Here is a 15,042-nt window from a genome sequence, read left to right on the forward strand (position 1 = left end):
AGCAGCAACATGACGACAAAACATGTTTGAGCCGATTTTTATTTGGCTGCAGGACAAACCGCTTCACAACTCATGTTTAGACGATTGGCCGCACAAAACAAAAAACTAGTCAATTACACAAAGTTGCATCACTGAGGTCAAATAACGCTGGAAAAAAAAGCACATTTTCAGACTTAAAAAGTAAAAACAGACAAAACAATGCCGTGCAGAGCATAGTGTTCAGTTAACCGCCAATGGAAATGTTTTAATACACGCTTAGGATCAAATTTATTATGCTAAAGTTGTAGCCCAAATTGTTGTTTTTTTTTCTTTCCATGACAGAAATTATATTACTGAATGTACAACTACAACTCTGCACAGCAAATGGAAAAAAAAAAAGCTTTTCTGTAGTTTGTAGACTCTTACAGAAGTCCCTCCATTTCTCTCATGAATGCTTCATAAACCTGGTCTTTAGTCTTCATGCTGGGCTGAGGAACAGAACCCATTTGCGACGGGTTGGCCAACCCCATAGGAGCAGCCACCTGCTGTTTCTGCCACTGTCCTCCCATCCCGTCGTCTCCCCTCCGTCCTGCCGCAACCCCGCCCGCTTTCTCCAGGTGCCCTGTCGAAGGCCCCCGCATCGGCCCGCTCGTGTCCCTACGCACCCGCAGCGCCGTCGGCACGAAGCGGGTGACCTCCGCCTTGGGGTTGATGATTTGAGGCTTGGCCGAGATGGTGGCGCCCGCCGCGCCTCCGGCCGCCGCCGAGGTGATGTTGGCTCTTTTCTCGATGGTGGCCGTGTGGTGGTGGCTGCCGGCCGTGCCGGGCGGAGGCGGCATCTGCATGACGCCAGGCCGCATGGGCATGGCCGGCGGCGGCATGCTGCTCTGTTGGCCGTCCTGGCCGGAGCCGGGGGCCTTCTGCCTCGGCACGATGTTGGGAGGGGCGCTGAGCACGTTGGAGTTGAGAGGCGGAGGAAACATGGAGAGGGGCGGCGCCATGGGGCGAGGGGGGCCTCCGGCTCTTGGAGGAGGAGGGGGGATACCTAAGCGGAGAGACACACAAAATATGAAAATTTAATAAAAACAAACAGAAAAGTACAGAAAACGTGTGCAAGTCAAAGTGTCGTGTAAAAGTATTCACGCTAGGCAAGCTTTAAAAGTTTTATTGTGATATTTGCCAGTTGGTGTGGGCATTTGTCATAAAAAAAAAATTGGTTATAAGACTTTAGATTTATAGTTGTCATAATAAATTCCTATTAATGAAGTTTAAGAATTGACTGGCAGTACTAAGACCCGCCTCCTGGCTAATTGGCTGTTTTTGGGAGGAAGCGAAGGAGCTTGATCTTTTCACAAATTATGTATGAAACGAGACTAAGTAAGAAGGGAAAATGTGACAATTTTAACAAATAAAACTTTTTACAAAGGCTGAATACTGCAGCTTTAAGACTCGTTTACAGAATAACACAGCTAATCTGTGAATCTCTGCAGCTCCTCCAGAGTTACCATGGCTCACTGTCAAAAACAACTAATAGAAGACAATTTTTATACACAACCATCAGAGTACAATTTTTTTCTGTAAGTTGAAATATTGAAAAATGGGTTTCTTTTCCTTCCACTATCCAAGTACTTGCTCGACCACATAAAATCAAACTAAAACTCACTGAAGTTCTCTGCTGTACCATGGAAAGATGTGAAACAGTTTAAGAGGTGAACATGTCCACATAGCCCGTACCTGGTGGTCCTGGGGGTGGTAGTCTGGGAGGTGGTCCACGCGGCGGAGGGCCTGGAGGGAGAATGGGCGGGGGGCCCGGAGGAGGGCCGGGCGGTCGGCCGGGTGGTGGCCCAGGGGGCAGGAGACGAGGCATTGGGCCCCGGATCCCTCCAGGCATCCCAGGAGGCCTCAAGAACGGAGGGGCGCCTAGAAATGGTAGAACGTTTCCTGTGGGTTATACACTGAACACTGAACAACAACCAGCTTCTTCTGGTGAACCAAACCAACCTGGAGGTGGCGCAGGGGGCGGGCCAGAGGGCGGACCGGGGGGTCTCATTGGAGGAGCCGGCGGAGGTCCGAGAGGCGGGGGCCCGGTCATTGGTGGGCCCTGCATGGGGGGATGTCCCTGCTGCGCCACTGCCCCAGGAGGAGGGGGCAGGCGCTGGTTGGGCATGACATGGGACTGGGGGTCCCCTGGCGGGCCCCGGTCCTCAGTGTCGGAGCCGTCTGACTCGTCCGTGTATTCTTCCTCTACTTCCTCTTCCTCCTCTTCCTCAGGAATGGACTGACCTGAAGATAAAGAAAGAAACAGAATGCAGAACTTTTTTACGTTAGAAAATAAATAAGTACATGTAGTAACGATTAGAGATGCTCCGATTCAATATTAAAATCTGGGCCATGTCCACATCGGTCACCATACTGAAAAAAATTTGAGTATCTGTGACAATGTGCCCAATTCATAAAGGCAAATCAGTATAATGTTATGCTTTGTGCTCTGAGTGACTTCAAGATTTATTATTTATTTTACAAACAAACAGAACATTTATTGAAACCAATTCTATAATGTTACAAACTGCATCAAATTTCATCAGTTTATTTTAAAACAAAAATATATTTATGAATAAAACATTAACTTAAGCTGGGTTGGCTTAGCTACATGGCTTTTTCTGAAATAAAATATAAACAATTATTCAAAATATAATTTTTCAAAAATAAGAAATGCATTTTTAAGCATTCTGAACCTATTCAGAATTCCCAGGACTAGGAATTGCGATTCTCTGTAGAACAGATTTTTTTCTGCTCCTCCATCAGTAACGATGCAGTGATGGAGCGTACCTGCCATCCTTAACATCATGGCCTGCAGGGGAGTGATAGCCTTCGTCTTCTTCACCACTCGTTTCTTCTTCCTCTTTCCATCCCGGGACTCGGCGGCTGCGAGATCTGCAAAACGCACGCTGCGACCTGCAGGGGGTGGACGTCCACACGGTAAGTTTATGAGTGAGAGAAGAGCCTCCAAGGTGCCGGACGTTTCCGGCGCTATTCACCGGTGTGTCTCTCGCTCCTGTCCTCGTCGCGGTCGCCGTCCGCGCCTTCGTCTCCGTCTTCCTCGCTGTCCTCCTCCGAGTCGCTGTCATCGTCCGCGTCGTCCCGGTCGCTGTCACTGCCGCTGTCCCGGTCCCGCCCCAGGTCCCCGGCAGAGTCCAGCCCAGGGATGGACGGGTCTACGCCAACAGATGAGGGGGGGGGAAAAACAACAACAACAAAAAAAAAACAAATGGAGAGATGAAATGCAGCGACAAAAAACTAAGTTTGATTAGTGAGTCAAGAAAACGGTTTGAATGTCACCTGTGTCGGCGCCATAGATTTGTCGAGACGGGATGCCGTACAGCGCCAAAACCTGCGGCGGCGGGGGCCCCGGTGGGGGTCCGGGTGGTTTCTTCCCAGGGGGTAAACGAGGGACACTGGGGATTGACGTCAATCCAGGTCCGGTCGTCGGTTTGCTTTAACATTCGGGGGAAAACAGAATGACTGCTGCTGCAAAGTTAGTGGCATCATGAAGACGCCTTCCTGCAAATAAAAACCTAAAACGTGAGATGAGCATTTATATTCAGCACCACCGAGTCCAGGCTTTGGAGAATCAACTTTAAGTGAAATTACGATAATTGTTTTGGTTTTGTCTTTTTTACCAAAAGCTCCCACTCCTTTACAAGACTTCCTTTGTTTAACAAATCTTGACAGAAAGTTCTGCAAGGAGAAAAGCAAAGCATCTGACACGTCAAATTTTATCTGTCACCTTAAACACTACCTGGCTGGAGGATGGCTTGGCGTAACGCTGCCCCCTAGTGGTCCTATTTGGATAGGCTTTATCATGGAAATAAGGACTATAAATATCAATAATTATGCATTAGAAAAATAAATCAATGTACATTTTCTATTTTGTCCATGTGGAATGCATGTTTTTTTTCCACTTTGCTTTTATTTTGAATCCCTGATCAATTCTAGAAATATTTTTCTTTCTTCTCTCATTTTATTTAAATAGATGTTCATTTGATATATGGTCTCTGATTATATAGTTTGGCTAAATGATAGCTTTTCTTTTCAAAATTCTAGATATTTTAAAGAGAAAATTTTACTGGATTTGTTTAGAGTACTGATGTCAGACAGAGTACCCAAACCTTTTATCAAATAAGAGTAAAAAAGTATTTGGTAAAACTGCAATTCAAGCACTGAATAACTGGTGCACACAATAATTTAATATTTGAAAATGACGTCATCAGAGGGACCAAAGTGCAATGTGGAAATTTGGGTATTTTTATGGACCCAAATTAAAACAATAAATTTTGCTGTTTGGGGAAGTAGAATTTTTCCAAATATAAATATAAAATGTATAAAACCAAAACAAGGTGAATTTTTGGTTTAAACAAGCTTGTTCTTCATTCGCTGAAGTTACTCAGAAGTTTTACTGAAATAAGAATAGAGATAATTCATAATAAAATGACTCAAGGGAAAGTAAAAATTATCCTCCATGTTTTTCCAATAAGTTACTCGAGTGAATATGACTAGTTACAATGCAAGTCTGATTTTTGTTCACTAGCTTTCCTTATTTCCAGTTATGTTGTCCGTTTCAAAGTGAACTTATCATATCAACTAATTGATATGACAAATGGACTGAAATGAATTTCCATAATCTCTGAATCTCTGTTTTGCCCGTTGACGAAGCACAATGATGCTCTGCAGAAAGCGTTAACAAACGGAGCCCACCCAAACGCCGAGGTCTTCTTGAGGATGGACGGAGGCTGAGCCCTCGGTAACGGGATGTCCTGGATGTGAATGTTGGATGGGGCGTGAGGCATGTCGGGTAAAGGAATGCTGTCCACTTCCACTGACTCCGCGTTCTGGAAAACAATGCGTATCTAAAGTTAGGAAGCTCACAGGATACAGGGGCAGAATAATTGTCGACTTTAAATTAGCTGGAATGGATTGAACAGAAAAAAAAAAAAACACCACAAAAAGCTGTTTTAGGAAAACGTAACCATCAGGTTGAGAAAACTTCAGACAGAAATGAGAACAAGGGTCGGGTCACACCTTGACCGAGTCAAAGTAAAGAGCCAGCTGCCCTCGCTTGGTCTCGTACTCCAGCTCCAGTTTGCGCAGCTCCTTGTAGGTTTCAGGGTTCTCCCTCTCGTACAGATGGACGATGCGTTCAAACGTCTCCCGTAACTTCTTCCGCTTGTCCCTCAGCACCTTCTCGTTCAGCAAGGGCTGCTGAACGGGGTTGAACTCTTAAAAAAAAAAAAAAAAGATAAAGAGGCATTAGAAAAAATTGATTCAACTATATCAAACAATATTGACTTTTAATCCCTCTTCTCACCCATCTCATCCAGCTTTTCCATGTCTCTGATGATTTGTCTGGGATCTTTCATCTTCAGCACAGCTGCTCTCACCATCATCCTCTGCTTCTTGTTCTGTCAAACGAATCCACCATGTCAGCGTCTCAATAAAACAACTGCTAGATTTAAGCGAATGTTGTGCGTTTACCTTTTTTAACTCCCTTTTTCTGGCCTCCTTTCCTGGAAAGCAGGGGGAAAATATACAGTTAATGCACCCACATTAACTTACTGGTACGGAAAAATGTCGTTCTGGTGTTGCTGAACAGGTCAGTGGCTTTGTTTACAGGCTCATACTTACTAGCCTGGTCGGTGGGATTCATAAACTTCCCACTCTTGGTGGAGGAAGTGGAACGTCGCCCCATTTTTACGGTGCGTCTCCTTCACCTTAGTTGCAAAAAATGTTACATAAAGTTCACAATGCAACTTTTTTTTTTTTTAAATGTAAGCGCTTTTAACATGTGTAGCTATCTGTGGCTTGGCAGCTGGTGTTTTTGCTTCATTTGATGGATTTGTGAGCATTTGGGCTTCGAGGAAACAGAGAATTTTTGATACCGCAAGTCGAATAAGCCTAAAAAACTTTTATTATTTTGTTTTGTTAGGATTTAATTTACCCAAGGCCAATTAGACAAACAATCCGTTAATGTTTTTAAGTACTTCTCTATCCAACCCTGAACAAAGTTGGATAACTACGTTTTAGGATTTAACCAGAACATTTGCTTTAAGTTTACAACGTCAAACAACCAGAGGCGGAAGGCTATTTTTACATTTTCTGCTGCAACAAGCTTGACTTTTTGACTTGAGGTGAAGCGATTTAGAGGCCAAATGGGAATTACCCAATTGTTCCTCAACTGGCTGCGACCCGCAAGTCAAATGCCAAATAAAAAAATATAATTTTTTTTTCCAATCGCTAAATGTTTCCAAACAAAGAATTCCCACCATTTCTGGTCCATAATTGCATCAACTAACAGCATGTGTTTAATAAATGTAACAAAGGCTAGGCACATATAATATTGCTATATAAACAACTCGTGGCACCACAGCAAAGTGAAAAATAAAATCAATAAATGGCATATTACAAATGTAGCATTCAATATTTTTGAATATTGTAGCTGCAGTAGGAATTATAAGTGATTTTACACTTCAAAGGAAATTAGATCGTTGTAGTTATTTCTGACATAACTCGTTCTTGACTAGTGTATATAAAACACTCTTCTAGCTATTTTCATAAAGCAACTATTACAGTGAAATTTTAGCCAGCGAAACAAATTTAATTTTCATGCGAGATTGTTGAGCGTTTCAAGGACATATGGATTTATTAGAAAATTAAAACATCTCTTCTTGTCGTGGCTAATAGCATTTAACATCGTGTGAATGCAATGAAGAATTACAAAACAACAGTTTCGCCAAGCAAAATAATCACTGCACTATTGTTTAGTTTGACTCATTGATAAAAGTGAAAAATATCGCTGTACGTCTTGTGGCAGTTAGCCACTGTCGGCTAACAGGTTAGCCAAGACTACTTCTTACGTTAACATTACATGACTCTACGGCTCAGTGCAGGTGAGACAAGACAACACATACACTTTCAAAACAATTAGCTTCACGGACTTAAACTCTATAGTAACTCAGAACTCGCAGGTGGTCGTGTTAGCATGCACCTGAAGCTAAACCCGCGTTAGCATCAACAGCAGTAACACGGGAAGCTTCGCCTGTTTTACCTTTCTTTAGAAAAGAAATACAGGCCGCGGCGAGGTTTAGGCAGCCCTCCGGATACACTCAGCACGGGACGAGTTGCTGTTTGTGCTCCTAAAGATAAAATCCCCACCCAGGACTTATTTTAAAACAACGAATGTGTTAGCCGTCCGCCATGTTTGCTGCTGCGTGCAGGAGCGGAAAGGCGACTCTGACGTCACCAAAACGAAGAAAAAGTAAAAACGTGACTGTTATTTTGGATTCTTTAGGCTTTTGTTTGTATTTAGTGTTCAAAAACATGTTATTATTCAAGAGATAATAAATATTGTATACTCATTATATATCAAACATAGAATCTAGTCTCTAAATATGTTTATATATCTGTCTCGATAGTCATATTATCCTTTGCAAATTCTAGGTTCTGCCCTCTAGCAGCCAGAAGGGGTAACTACAATACCATCAAGTCAGTCTTGTTTAAGGAGGTGCTTCTGTGTAGCAGCCTAAAGATATTTAATAAAAATGAAATATCCTAAGCCGCTCGTTTCCGGTCAGGCTGTTGCTATGGTTCAAAGTTCACGTAATGAAACTCTACAGAAAAACACGAACACGACAGCCAATACGTCCAATATGTGTTTATTCCACTATTTTCCTCGAGTCTAAGTAGTCAAATCAAAGTAACTAATAATTGTTTGGATAATGTTAATGACCAGTGTTACATAGTATTGAATATGGTATGATTTTTATTGCTTTTTTGGAAATAACGGGATGTCTATTGAGTTTACAGTGTTGGTGGAAACATGAAACTTTGATCAATTCTCATGATAATTATACATAATAACCTCATTCTTCATTTTTTCACCATATATCCTATGACTGTTATTTATTAATTAATTTTGCCAATAAGTCAAAAATACAACTTATTGATCACCTACTTCTGCAGGTGTTTTCTCTTGACACCTGCAGAGCTTTATGCGCTCCGTCAGGGAGGAGATAAAGGGCCTAATGCTGCCGAGTTATGGAAACAACTCCAGTAATCCTCCATCACGTGACTCATAGTAATAATCAGCCCATAATGAAGAGAGACGTCTGTGGAGACAGGAGAGACACAGGAGCAGACCTCTTCACGACCTCCTCTGCTATTCCTCGGCACCTTTCTCCTCTCTGGTAAGTGTCTTTGGGCCTCGGTGTTGCTTTGTGGGGAAGTTATGTGTATATTCTGTTTGCATAAACACAAACAGGCAATAAATCTGCTTGCAGGCAATAAATCTGACATACAGTGTAAAAAAAAAAGAAAAAAGAAGCGTTTATTGCCTGCGAGATATTTTAATTGCAGTGCAGAACTGTTTAAAACTTCAATCCCACAGCTGTTATAAATAGGCCGGGAGTCAGTTATTAAGTAATTATCGTCCCCTCTCTAATCACCATTAATTGCAGGGCTCTGATTTTTTTTAATTTTTTGTTTTTGTTTGTTTTTTTGTATTTATTTATGACTTTCATTCATTCTGCAAAGATTCAAATGCAAATCAGCCTGTGAATCATCCAGGCTGAGCTTCTCCATAAATACCCACGCTGACCATTCACTTCTCCTTACAGGGCCCCCTGCTGCAGCGGGGACTGGGGGAGACTGGTAACACACACCCACACACACACACAAAGAGAAAAAGGATAGAAAAGCTCTGATTCCTCTGGAGGACAGGGAGCTCTGACTCGTATGATGTCTGTTGTGGGCGCCCAGCCTTTCATCAAGCCAATGCAGACTTCTCCTTCGGTTTCGCCCGGCATCCAGCGGAGACACACGCTGCCGGCCAGCGAGGTGCGGCCGCTCAACACGCAGGACGCCATCAGCGTGTTTGAGATCGAGAGGGAGGGTGAGTGGGCCACAAACTCACACTTTAGAAATTACATTATTCTGCCTGTGATTATTTGTAATAAAACCTAACAAAAAAAAACATAAATGAATGACTTAATTAATTTCTTAAAGAATTGTGGGTATTTTATGAAGAATACTAAATCTTTGAAATATGTAAAATTATAGAAGCCTTTAAAAAAATCTCTATATATGTATATATATAAATAATTTATTCTATAAATTATTTAATAAAATCAGTCAAACTGTCTTTTTGGCTTTTAATAAACTCACATCTTACTGGTTAACTGTCGACTAATTACCTTTTCCAAACCAGTTATCCCCGCCCACCGACTTCAATTAATAGAGTAAATAAATTTGCAAATTCAATAAGCAATTAAAGAAGATATGTACTCGCATGTGCTTTTAGCAATGAATGACATTGTTTTATGTATTATTTTTTGCATACAATTAATTATGTATGCAGTTAAATTGTTGAAACATTGAAATATACTTATTTTTAATGCATCTATTTTTTTTGTTTATCAAGTAAAAATCTAATAGAAATCAATTTAAAAAATTGATGGTTGTATTTCGACAGTCACAATGCTTAAAAATATTGTTTATTAATTACTTAACATTTTGTTCATACATTAATTTCTGGCACTTTTGGTCTTCCGTAGGATAGAAATTGAAATGGTTGTGTCCTCTATAGTTGCATAAAATCAATTTTGGCGTCCTAACTTTATTTTGTAGAACTGTATAAAATTACCACCTTTAAAATATTATGCATGATGAACTGTGTGGTTTTGAAATCCGTGCTAAATCGTGATGGTGATTTTTCCAGCTTTCATCTCGGTGTCCGGGGAGTGCCCGCTGCACCTGGATGAGGTGCGTCATTTCCTCACGTTGTGTCCGGAGCTGTCGATGGGCTGGTTCGAAGAGGGCCGCCTGGTGGCGTTCATCATCGGATCTCTGTGGGACCAGGACAGGCTCACCTCAGTAAGACATTCTTAGGTCTCCGGCCCGCTGTGGTTTATGATGACATGGCTCACCACCCGGAGCGGTTAAATCATAGGGGGCGACTGGAGTGTTGTTCGCAGTTTTAGCAGGAGGGGTTTGTTAAGGGATTCATTCTAGAATGTCAACTTTCTCTAAAGCTAAAACTGAGCAGTTTTAGCTTTAGTCTGCTTTAACTGAACTCTAGTCCATTTGTCTTCAAAGTTTGATTTGCTTGTTGTTTGCTTTTTTTTTGGTCTGATGCGGACCGAAACAGCAAACTGTAGTCTGCCTAAATACCCAGGTCTAGTTTAGAGTAAAGTCTAAGGCGCAGTTTAATGGATATGTGAACGCAAGCAGACAAAAGCAGGAAGCAGACCATAGCGCAGGGCATTCTGGGTAAACACAACCGAAAAAACAAATGCAAGAGTCGAGCGCGAGTGGTGAAAAATGGTTTGTAGTCTTTTTCTAAAGACAAAAAATAAATCCTACAGCCGTTAAAATCTGACAAGGTTCCACTTTTGGTTACATTTCATGAAGAAGGAAGTTGGGCTGATGTCTTCTTCTGAGGTTTTTGTGTCATCTCCTTTCGGAAGTCTTGGTGCAGTGCCACTGCAGGCGAGGAGGGGAACAGGTTTTTCAATTAGTTTGGACTGTTTGGCACAGGGCAGTGTGAAAGCAAAACCGCACCAGCAGAAAATTTCAATCAGGTGTGAAGACAACCTAAAAATGTTTCCCTTTTCGTCCCTTCCTCCTCCAGGATGCGCTGACCCTCCACAAGCCCTGTGGCTCCACCGTCCACATCCACATCTTGGCGGTCCACCGCACCTTTAGGCAGCAGGGCAAAGGCCCCATTCTGATGTGGCGCTACCTGCAGTACCTGCGCTGCCTGCCCAACGTGCGCCGAGCCGTGCTGATGTGCGAGGACTTCCTCATTCCCTTCTACCGCAAGTCGGGCTTCAAGGTCCTGGGCCGCTGCGCCATCACCGTGGCCAACCTCACCTTCACCGAGATGTGGTACCCGATCAGCGGCCACGCGTACATGCGCCGCAACAGCGAGGCCATCCGATTCCCCCAGCATCCGCTGACTCTTCCTCAGACAAAGACTGATGAGCAAGTCGATTTATGACTCTGCTTTTGGTTGTTGTTGTGGTTTTTTTCTTGCTGACATCAGGCACTCGGACAGAGCCGTTCCAAGGTTGTGTGAGGCCATGAGCAGAGTTTTATTTGGGGGCCGACTCCTTGTCTTGTAACAATATGTAAGAAAGTTGAGTTACATTAGATTATATCAGTAAGCACCAGTACTTTTCTTTTACACAGAGCTCTGTACATTGTACTGAGGGAAGTCACTGAGGATTCTGCATATTCCTCAGGACTCAGAATTTATTTAGAAATCAACCTCTTAGAACCAGGTAGGAAATAATTTTATCACCTAATTCTAAAGTTTAACACTAAACTTTATCCTAAGAGGGAAAAGATGGACAGGGTGATCAGTTCTTGGATCTTTGTGATCTGTCCACTTTCCCAGCACCAGACCTCACACAGAATAAAGAACAGAGCGCTTTACTTGACGTCTTGCCCTGCTGCTGTTTCAGCTCTCACTAAAGCTGCCTGAGTCTCGACGATCCCAACACCCAACCTGTGTTCGACCAGCATGTTGTGCAGAGACTCGAACTACATCCAAGCTGAGAGACTGTCGAGACTCAAAACAAATAGCTTTTCAGTCAGAGCAAGGTCGCTGAAAGACTTTTAGGATGTCCTTGAATGTTTGGATGGCACCAAATCTGGCTCACAGTGGAACGGGATGGCGAACGTGAAGGGTTACGCAATTTAAATAAACTTAAAAGGTTCAATTAGAGGAAGCCCCAATAAAACTTTTCTAAAGTTGGGTGCCCCTAAAACTTTCCGGGCTCTTGGCTGCCTCCTCTGGCCAAACAGGAAAATAATAGAGAATGCATTTTAGAAAGAAGAACATAAGCTGACCCGTGTTGTGCTATTTATCTATTTATTTATATTTTTGTTATTCATAGAATATCACATAGGTTTTGGTATCCGATACCAGATAAACACTGGGCCAGTATCACAGATATCAATTCTGGCACTGATACTGATACAGACTGTTTCAAAATCATTGATATTTTTGTATCAATCTGCCCACCTTTATTCAACCAAAAACCTGCCTGTTATTCCTACTTGCAAAATTCAGCTCTGCTTTAGGCTGACGCTGTTCGAACACAATGTTTTGAATCTAAAATAAAGAAAAGTGAATCAGTATTCTCTGTCGTCTTCACGTGTTCAATTCACATGTGATATTCTGATTTATTCTCAAGCTTTTCACTGAATCCCATTCTCCAGAACTGTGTGGATTATCTCACTATGTACACAATAAACCAAGTGTTGACTTGAACCAAAGCTGTGTCTATACCTGGTGTAACGTGAAGCGGCTCTAAGCCGTTTCCTGATTAGCACCTTCCAGTGCTTCCCACACTACGAGCTGACGTCAGTCATCAGGCCTTAGCCTCGCAACTTCAGTTCCTCCAGCCCCTGCTGCTCTACTATGGAGGCTTTAGCCGTTGTAAACGTCCGGGGATTTAGTTCTACTCATCCGTTAGCCTGCGGTGACCTGACATAAACCTGCATGTACACTGCAGGTTTTGATCGCCCCGACTTTTGTTTCCGCCGCAGCTACACAAACGTGAACAAAAAGATTTATATGTATAAATTCTATATTGTCAAAGACATTCCGCTTTCTTTTGGTCAAAATAAAATCTCACAAGTGTCCTCACCGATGAAGTCAAAAGCTGCTAGTGATTTCTGTTCAGCGTCGCCCTCAGCTGTCTCTGTGTGGAGCTTCACGCTTTAATCCGTGACACAGTCCCACACTCAGGTCATAATGTTCTAACACGGACGGGTGAGCAGCTCCGTTTCCACTGAAGGACAAACAGGGTTTGTTTTTGGTTTTTTCTTGGTCGACTGACCTTTCCTGGGAAGGTTTGCCAGGCTGTATTTTTCTGTAACTTGTGGATGACGGCCTCGCTGTGGTTCACTGGAGGTCGCGAGGCTACAGGTCACAGTAAACAGGGATGAGGTGGCCAGTGGCATTAAACTGCTTTCTACAAAGTCCTACAAAAACTACCACCACCAGTTTCATCACCGTTCATGGTTTAATGCGGAGTGTGGTTACTTTTCTCCTTGGTTTGAAGAGTGTTTTTTTTTTAACCATCAATAAATGGAATAATTTTAAAGCTGTGTTTTGCATTTGCAACCTCTTAGTTTCTGTCGGGTAAAATCAGTTTGATTGTCCTGGAACCTTTTGGCATGTGCAAAAAGTAGAAACGGGGAAAAATAATGGAGTGGACATGTAGCTTTTTTTCGTCATTGATTTTTGACTCCATGCCCCTTTTTTTCTCCAGTTTTAACAAAGTTTTAGTTCAAAGATGCTAAGTCGCATTAGATATCATACTCTTTACGGATTGAAAACAATACTCTGTTGTGCATTTTAACAAGGGCGATCTACAGAAGGTTTTTTTTTTTTTACTGAATTATGCCACTGTTAATAGCAGAAATGGTGTTGGCGTAATTATCTTTACTGGAGTCATCAGCTTCGTCTTTTGTGCTGTAATTGAGGGCCACCGAAACACAGACGCTCCCTTTTTGTGTCGTCAGCGCCGCGTTTCAATCAAAACAACAATAATCAACCAAAACACAAAAAGCAGCAGTCGTTTATTATGTGCGTCAGTCAAGCTCGAGTTCAGTCAAAGGAAATAATTTGTGCATCTGCGATGCCGTCGCACCCCAGGCCTTTCAGAAGGCTTTTTGCCGCCATCGTTGTGCATCTGTCATGACAATCAGAACAAGAAACCTTCAGTGTCGCCATTTTGGTTTCATGAATGGCAACGGAAAGAAAGAGGAAAATATTACAAAATATGAACACAGCTTGGCTCCAGTGAAGCCAAGCTGTGTTGGCTTCACTGGAGATGACCAACTATTATCCTTTAACCCTCCACCCCCCCTCTGTACACAGTGTGGGGTCACTTCAGCCTCCAGACAGGCTCATAGGTAATAATCCCACAAAGTCCTTGCAGTCATCAGGTAATCTGGCAGACGGACAGCCCAGCCACTATCACTCTGAACCCTCTCTGAGGGGTCAGATGGGAATCTTTTACACACTTCCTCCAGTAATAACAAATATGATCAGGATACAGCGAAGCGTATCAGACCTCACTAAGGTTAAGTACTTTTTGCAGCGCTCATTTGCAGATGCGCGTAGACACGCTGAGGCGAAGCTCGAGGGTCAGTGGGTCGAATTTCGCTGCAATTGCCAAAGCGTCGCTTTATTAGTTTGTCCTTAGCATGCGTGAGACACATTTAATCTGTACCCTTAATCCTGTGACTCCAAGCCCTGTGAGTCGCCTCAGTTTACAAGCCGCATACATGAAGTGCAGGAATTTCACCTGGAGGTCAGCAGCTCCGGAGGAAGAGGATGAGTCACTGTCATACGGAGCGAGTCGTTCCTGGAAGGAAGGAGGGAAGGAAGGAAGGAAGAAAGAGCCCTCATATTGATATCGAAAACAAGACTGTGATGGGACGCCCGCAGCTTCCTGGAGCTTAGGCTGTTTATAATGGCAACCAGGTGAACAATGTTGGAAGAGGTGCAGAATGTGGCATTAAGCGCTGAAAATTTAATGGACATTTCAGGCTCAGCCTTAAATATCTCCCAATAAGGACTGTTCAAATAACTTTGATTTTATTATTAAATTAAAACGTATAACCGATGTAATAACAAATACCAGTTTATATATTAATGGGAGACCATTATGTGAAAGGGAGTTTTTTGAGCTTTGCATTATAAAGTTATTCTCTAATCAAAAACTAAAAGGTGTGTTGCCTTGATTCTTTCATGCATGTTTGAGAAATCCTTTAATCTCCCATGGCAACCACTCAGCTGTGCACAACGCCTGGTTGGGCCTAGCTCCGCCTTCCAGGACAATGCTCCGCCTTCAGAACTGCCGCTTCCAAGCCAAACTGAGCAGTCCTCTCTCGGCTCCTTCAGACTAGCCAGCAGCAGTCAGCAAACAGCTGGGGGAACTGTGCATTTACGAGCTACTCACTACTCAGTGTGACGCTGGTAAAAGGTTGCTA

At 42.9% G+C, this 15,042-nt stretch overlaps 2 protein-coding genes across 2 annotated transcripts; one reads left to right on the top strand and one right to left on the bottom strand.

Moving 5' to 3' along the window:
* Positions 1 to 21: 21 nt before the first annotated feature.
* On the bottom strand, positions 22 to 7,257 carry LOC129363384 (WW domain-binding protein 11). Its single transcript, XM_055035473.1, has 12 exons — positions 7,082 to 7,257; positions 5,662 to 5,747; positions 5,512 to 5,543; positions 5,345 to 5,438; positions 5,059 to 5,255; positions 4,735 to 4,868; positions 3,319 to 3,473; positions 3,018 to 3,194; positions 2,809 to 2,934; positions 1,981 to 2,262; positions 1,714 to 1,899; positions 22 to 1,024 (listed from the first exon to the last, which is right to left on the bottom strand). Exons 2-12 carry the CDS (start codon positions 5,723 to 5,725, stop codon positions 402 to 404), a joined length of 2,070 nt encoding a protein of 689 aa, XP_054891448.1. The 5' UTR covers positions 5,726 to 5,747; positions 7,082 to 7,257; the 3' UTR covers positions 22 to 401.
* A 902-nt stretch (positions 7,258 to 8,159) lies between these two features.
* On the top strand, positions 8,160 to 12,174 carry aanat1 (arylalkylamine N-acetyltransferase 1). The gene is made up of 4 exons (XM_055035538.1): positions 8,160 to 8,219; positions 8,649 to 8,923; positions 9,749 to 9,903; positions 10,661 to 12,174. The coding sequence occupies exons 2-4, from the start codon at positions 8,767 to 8,769 to the stop codon at positions 11,027 to 11,029; spliced, it is 681 nt and encodes a 226-aa protein (XP_054891513.1). The 5' UTR covers positions 8,160 to 8,219; positions 8,649 to 8,766; the 3' UTR covers positions 11,030 to 12,174.
* The last annotated feature ends 2,868 nt before the right edge of the window (positions 12,175 to 15,042 follow it).

This window comes from Poeciliopsis prolifica, unplaced genomic scaffold (genome assembly GCF_027474105.1).
Source record: "Poeciliopsis prolifica strain line A6 unplaced genomic scaffold, Auburn_PproV2 SCAFFOLD010, whole genome shotgun sequence".
NCBI lineage: Eukaryota > Metazoa > Chordata > Actinopteri > Cyprinodontiformes > Poeciliidae > Poeciliopsis > Poeciliopsis prolifica.

Coding starts and splice junctions, on each gene's coding strand:
- LOC129363384 (XM_055035473.1), bottom strand. CDS start 5,725: ATGGGGCGACGTTCCACTTCCTCCACCAAGAGTGGGAAGTTTATGAAT. Junction 3,474..4,734: donor AAGAAGACCTCGGCGTTTGG/GTGGGCTCCGTT, acceptor CGAATGTTAAAG/CAAACCGACGACCGGACCTG. Junction 1,025..1,713: donor ACCACCCCCAGGACCACCAG/GTACGGGCTATG, acceptor CTCTCCGCTTAG/GTATCCCCCCTCCTCCTCCA.
- aanat1 (XM_055035538.1), top strand. CDS start 8,767: ATGATGTCTGTTGTGGGCGCCCAGCCTTTCATCAAGCCAATGCAGACT. Junction 8,924..9,748: donor GTTTGAGATCGAGAGGGAGG/GTGAGTGGGCCA, acceptor TGATTTTTCCAG/CTTTCATCTCGGTGTCCGGG. Junction 9,904..10,660: donor ACCAGGACAGGCTCACCTCA/GTAAGACATTCT, acceptor TTCCTCCTCCAG/GATGCGCTGACCCTCCACAA.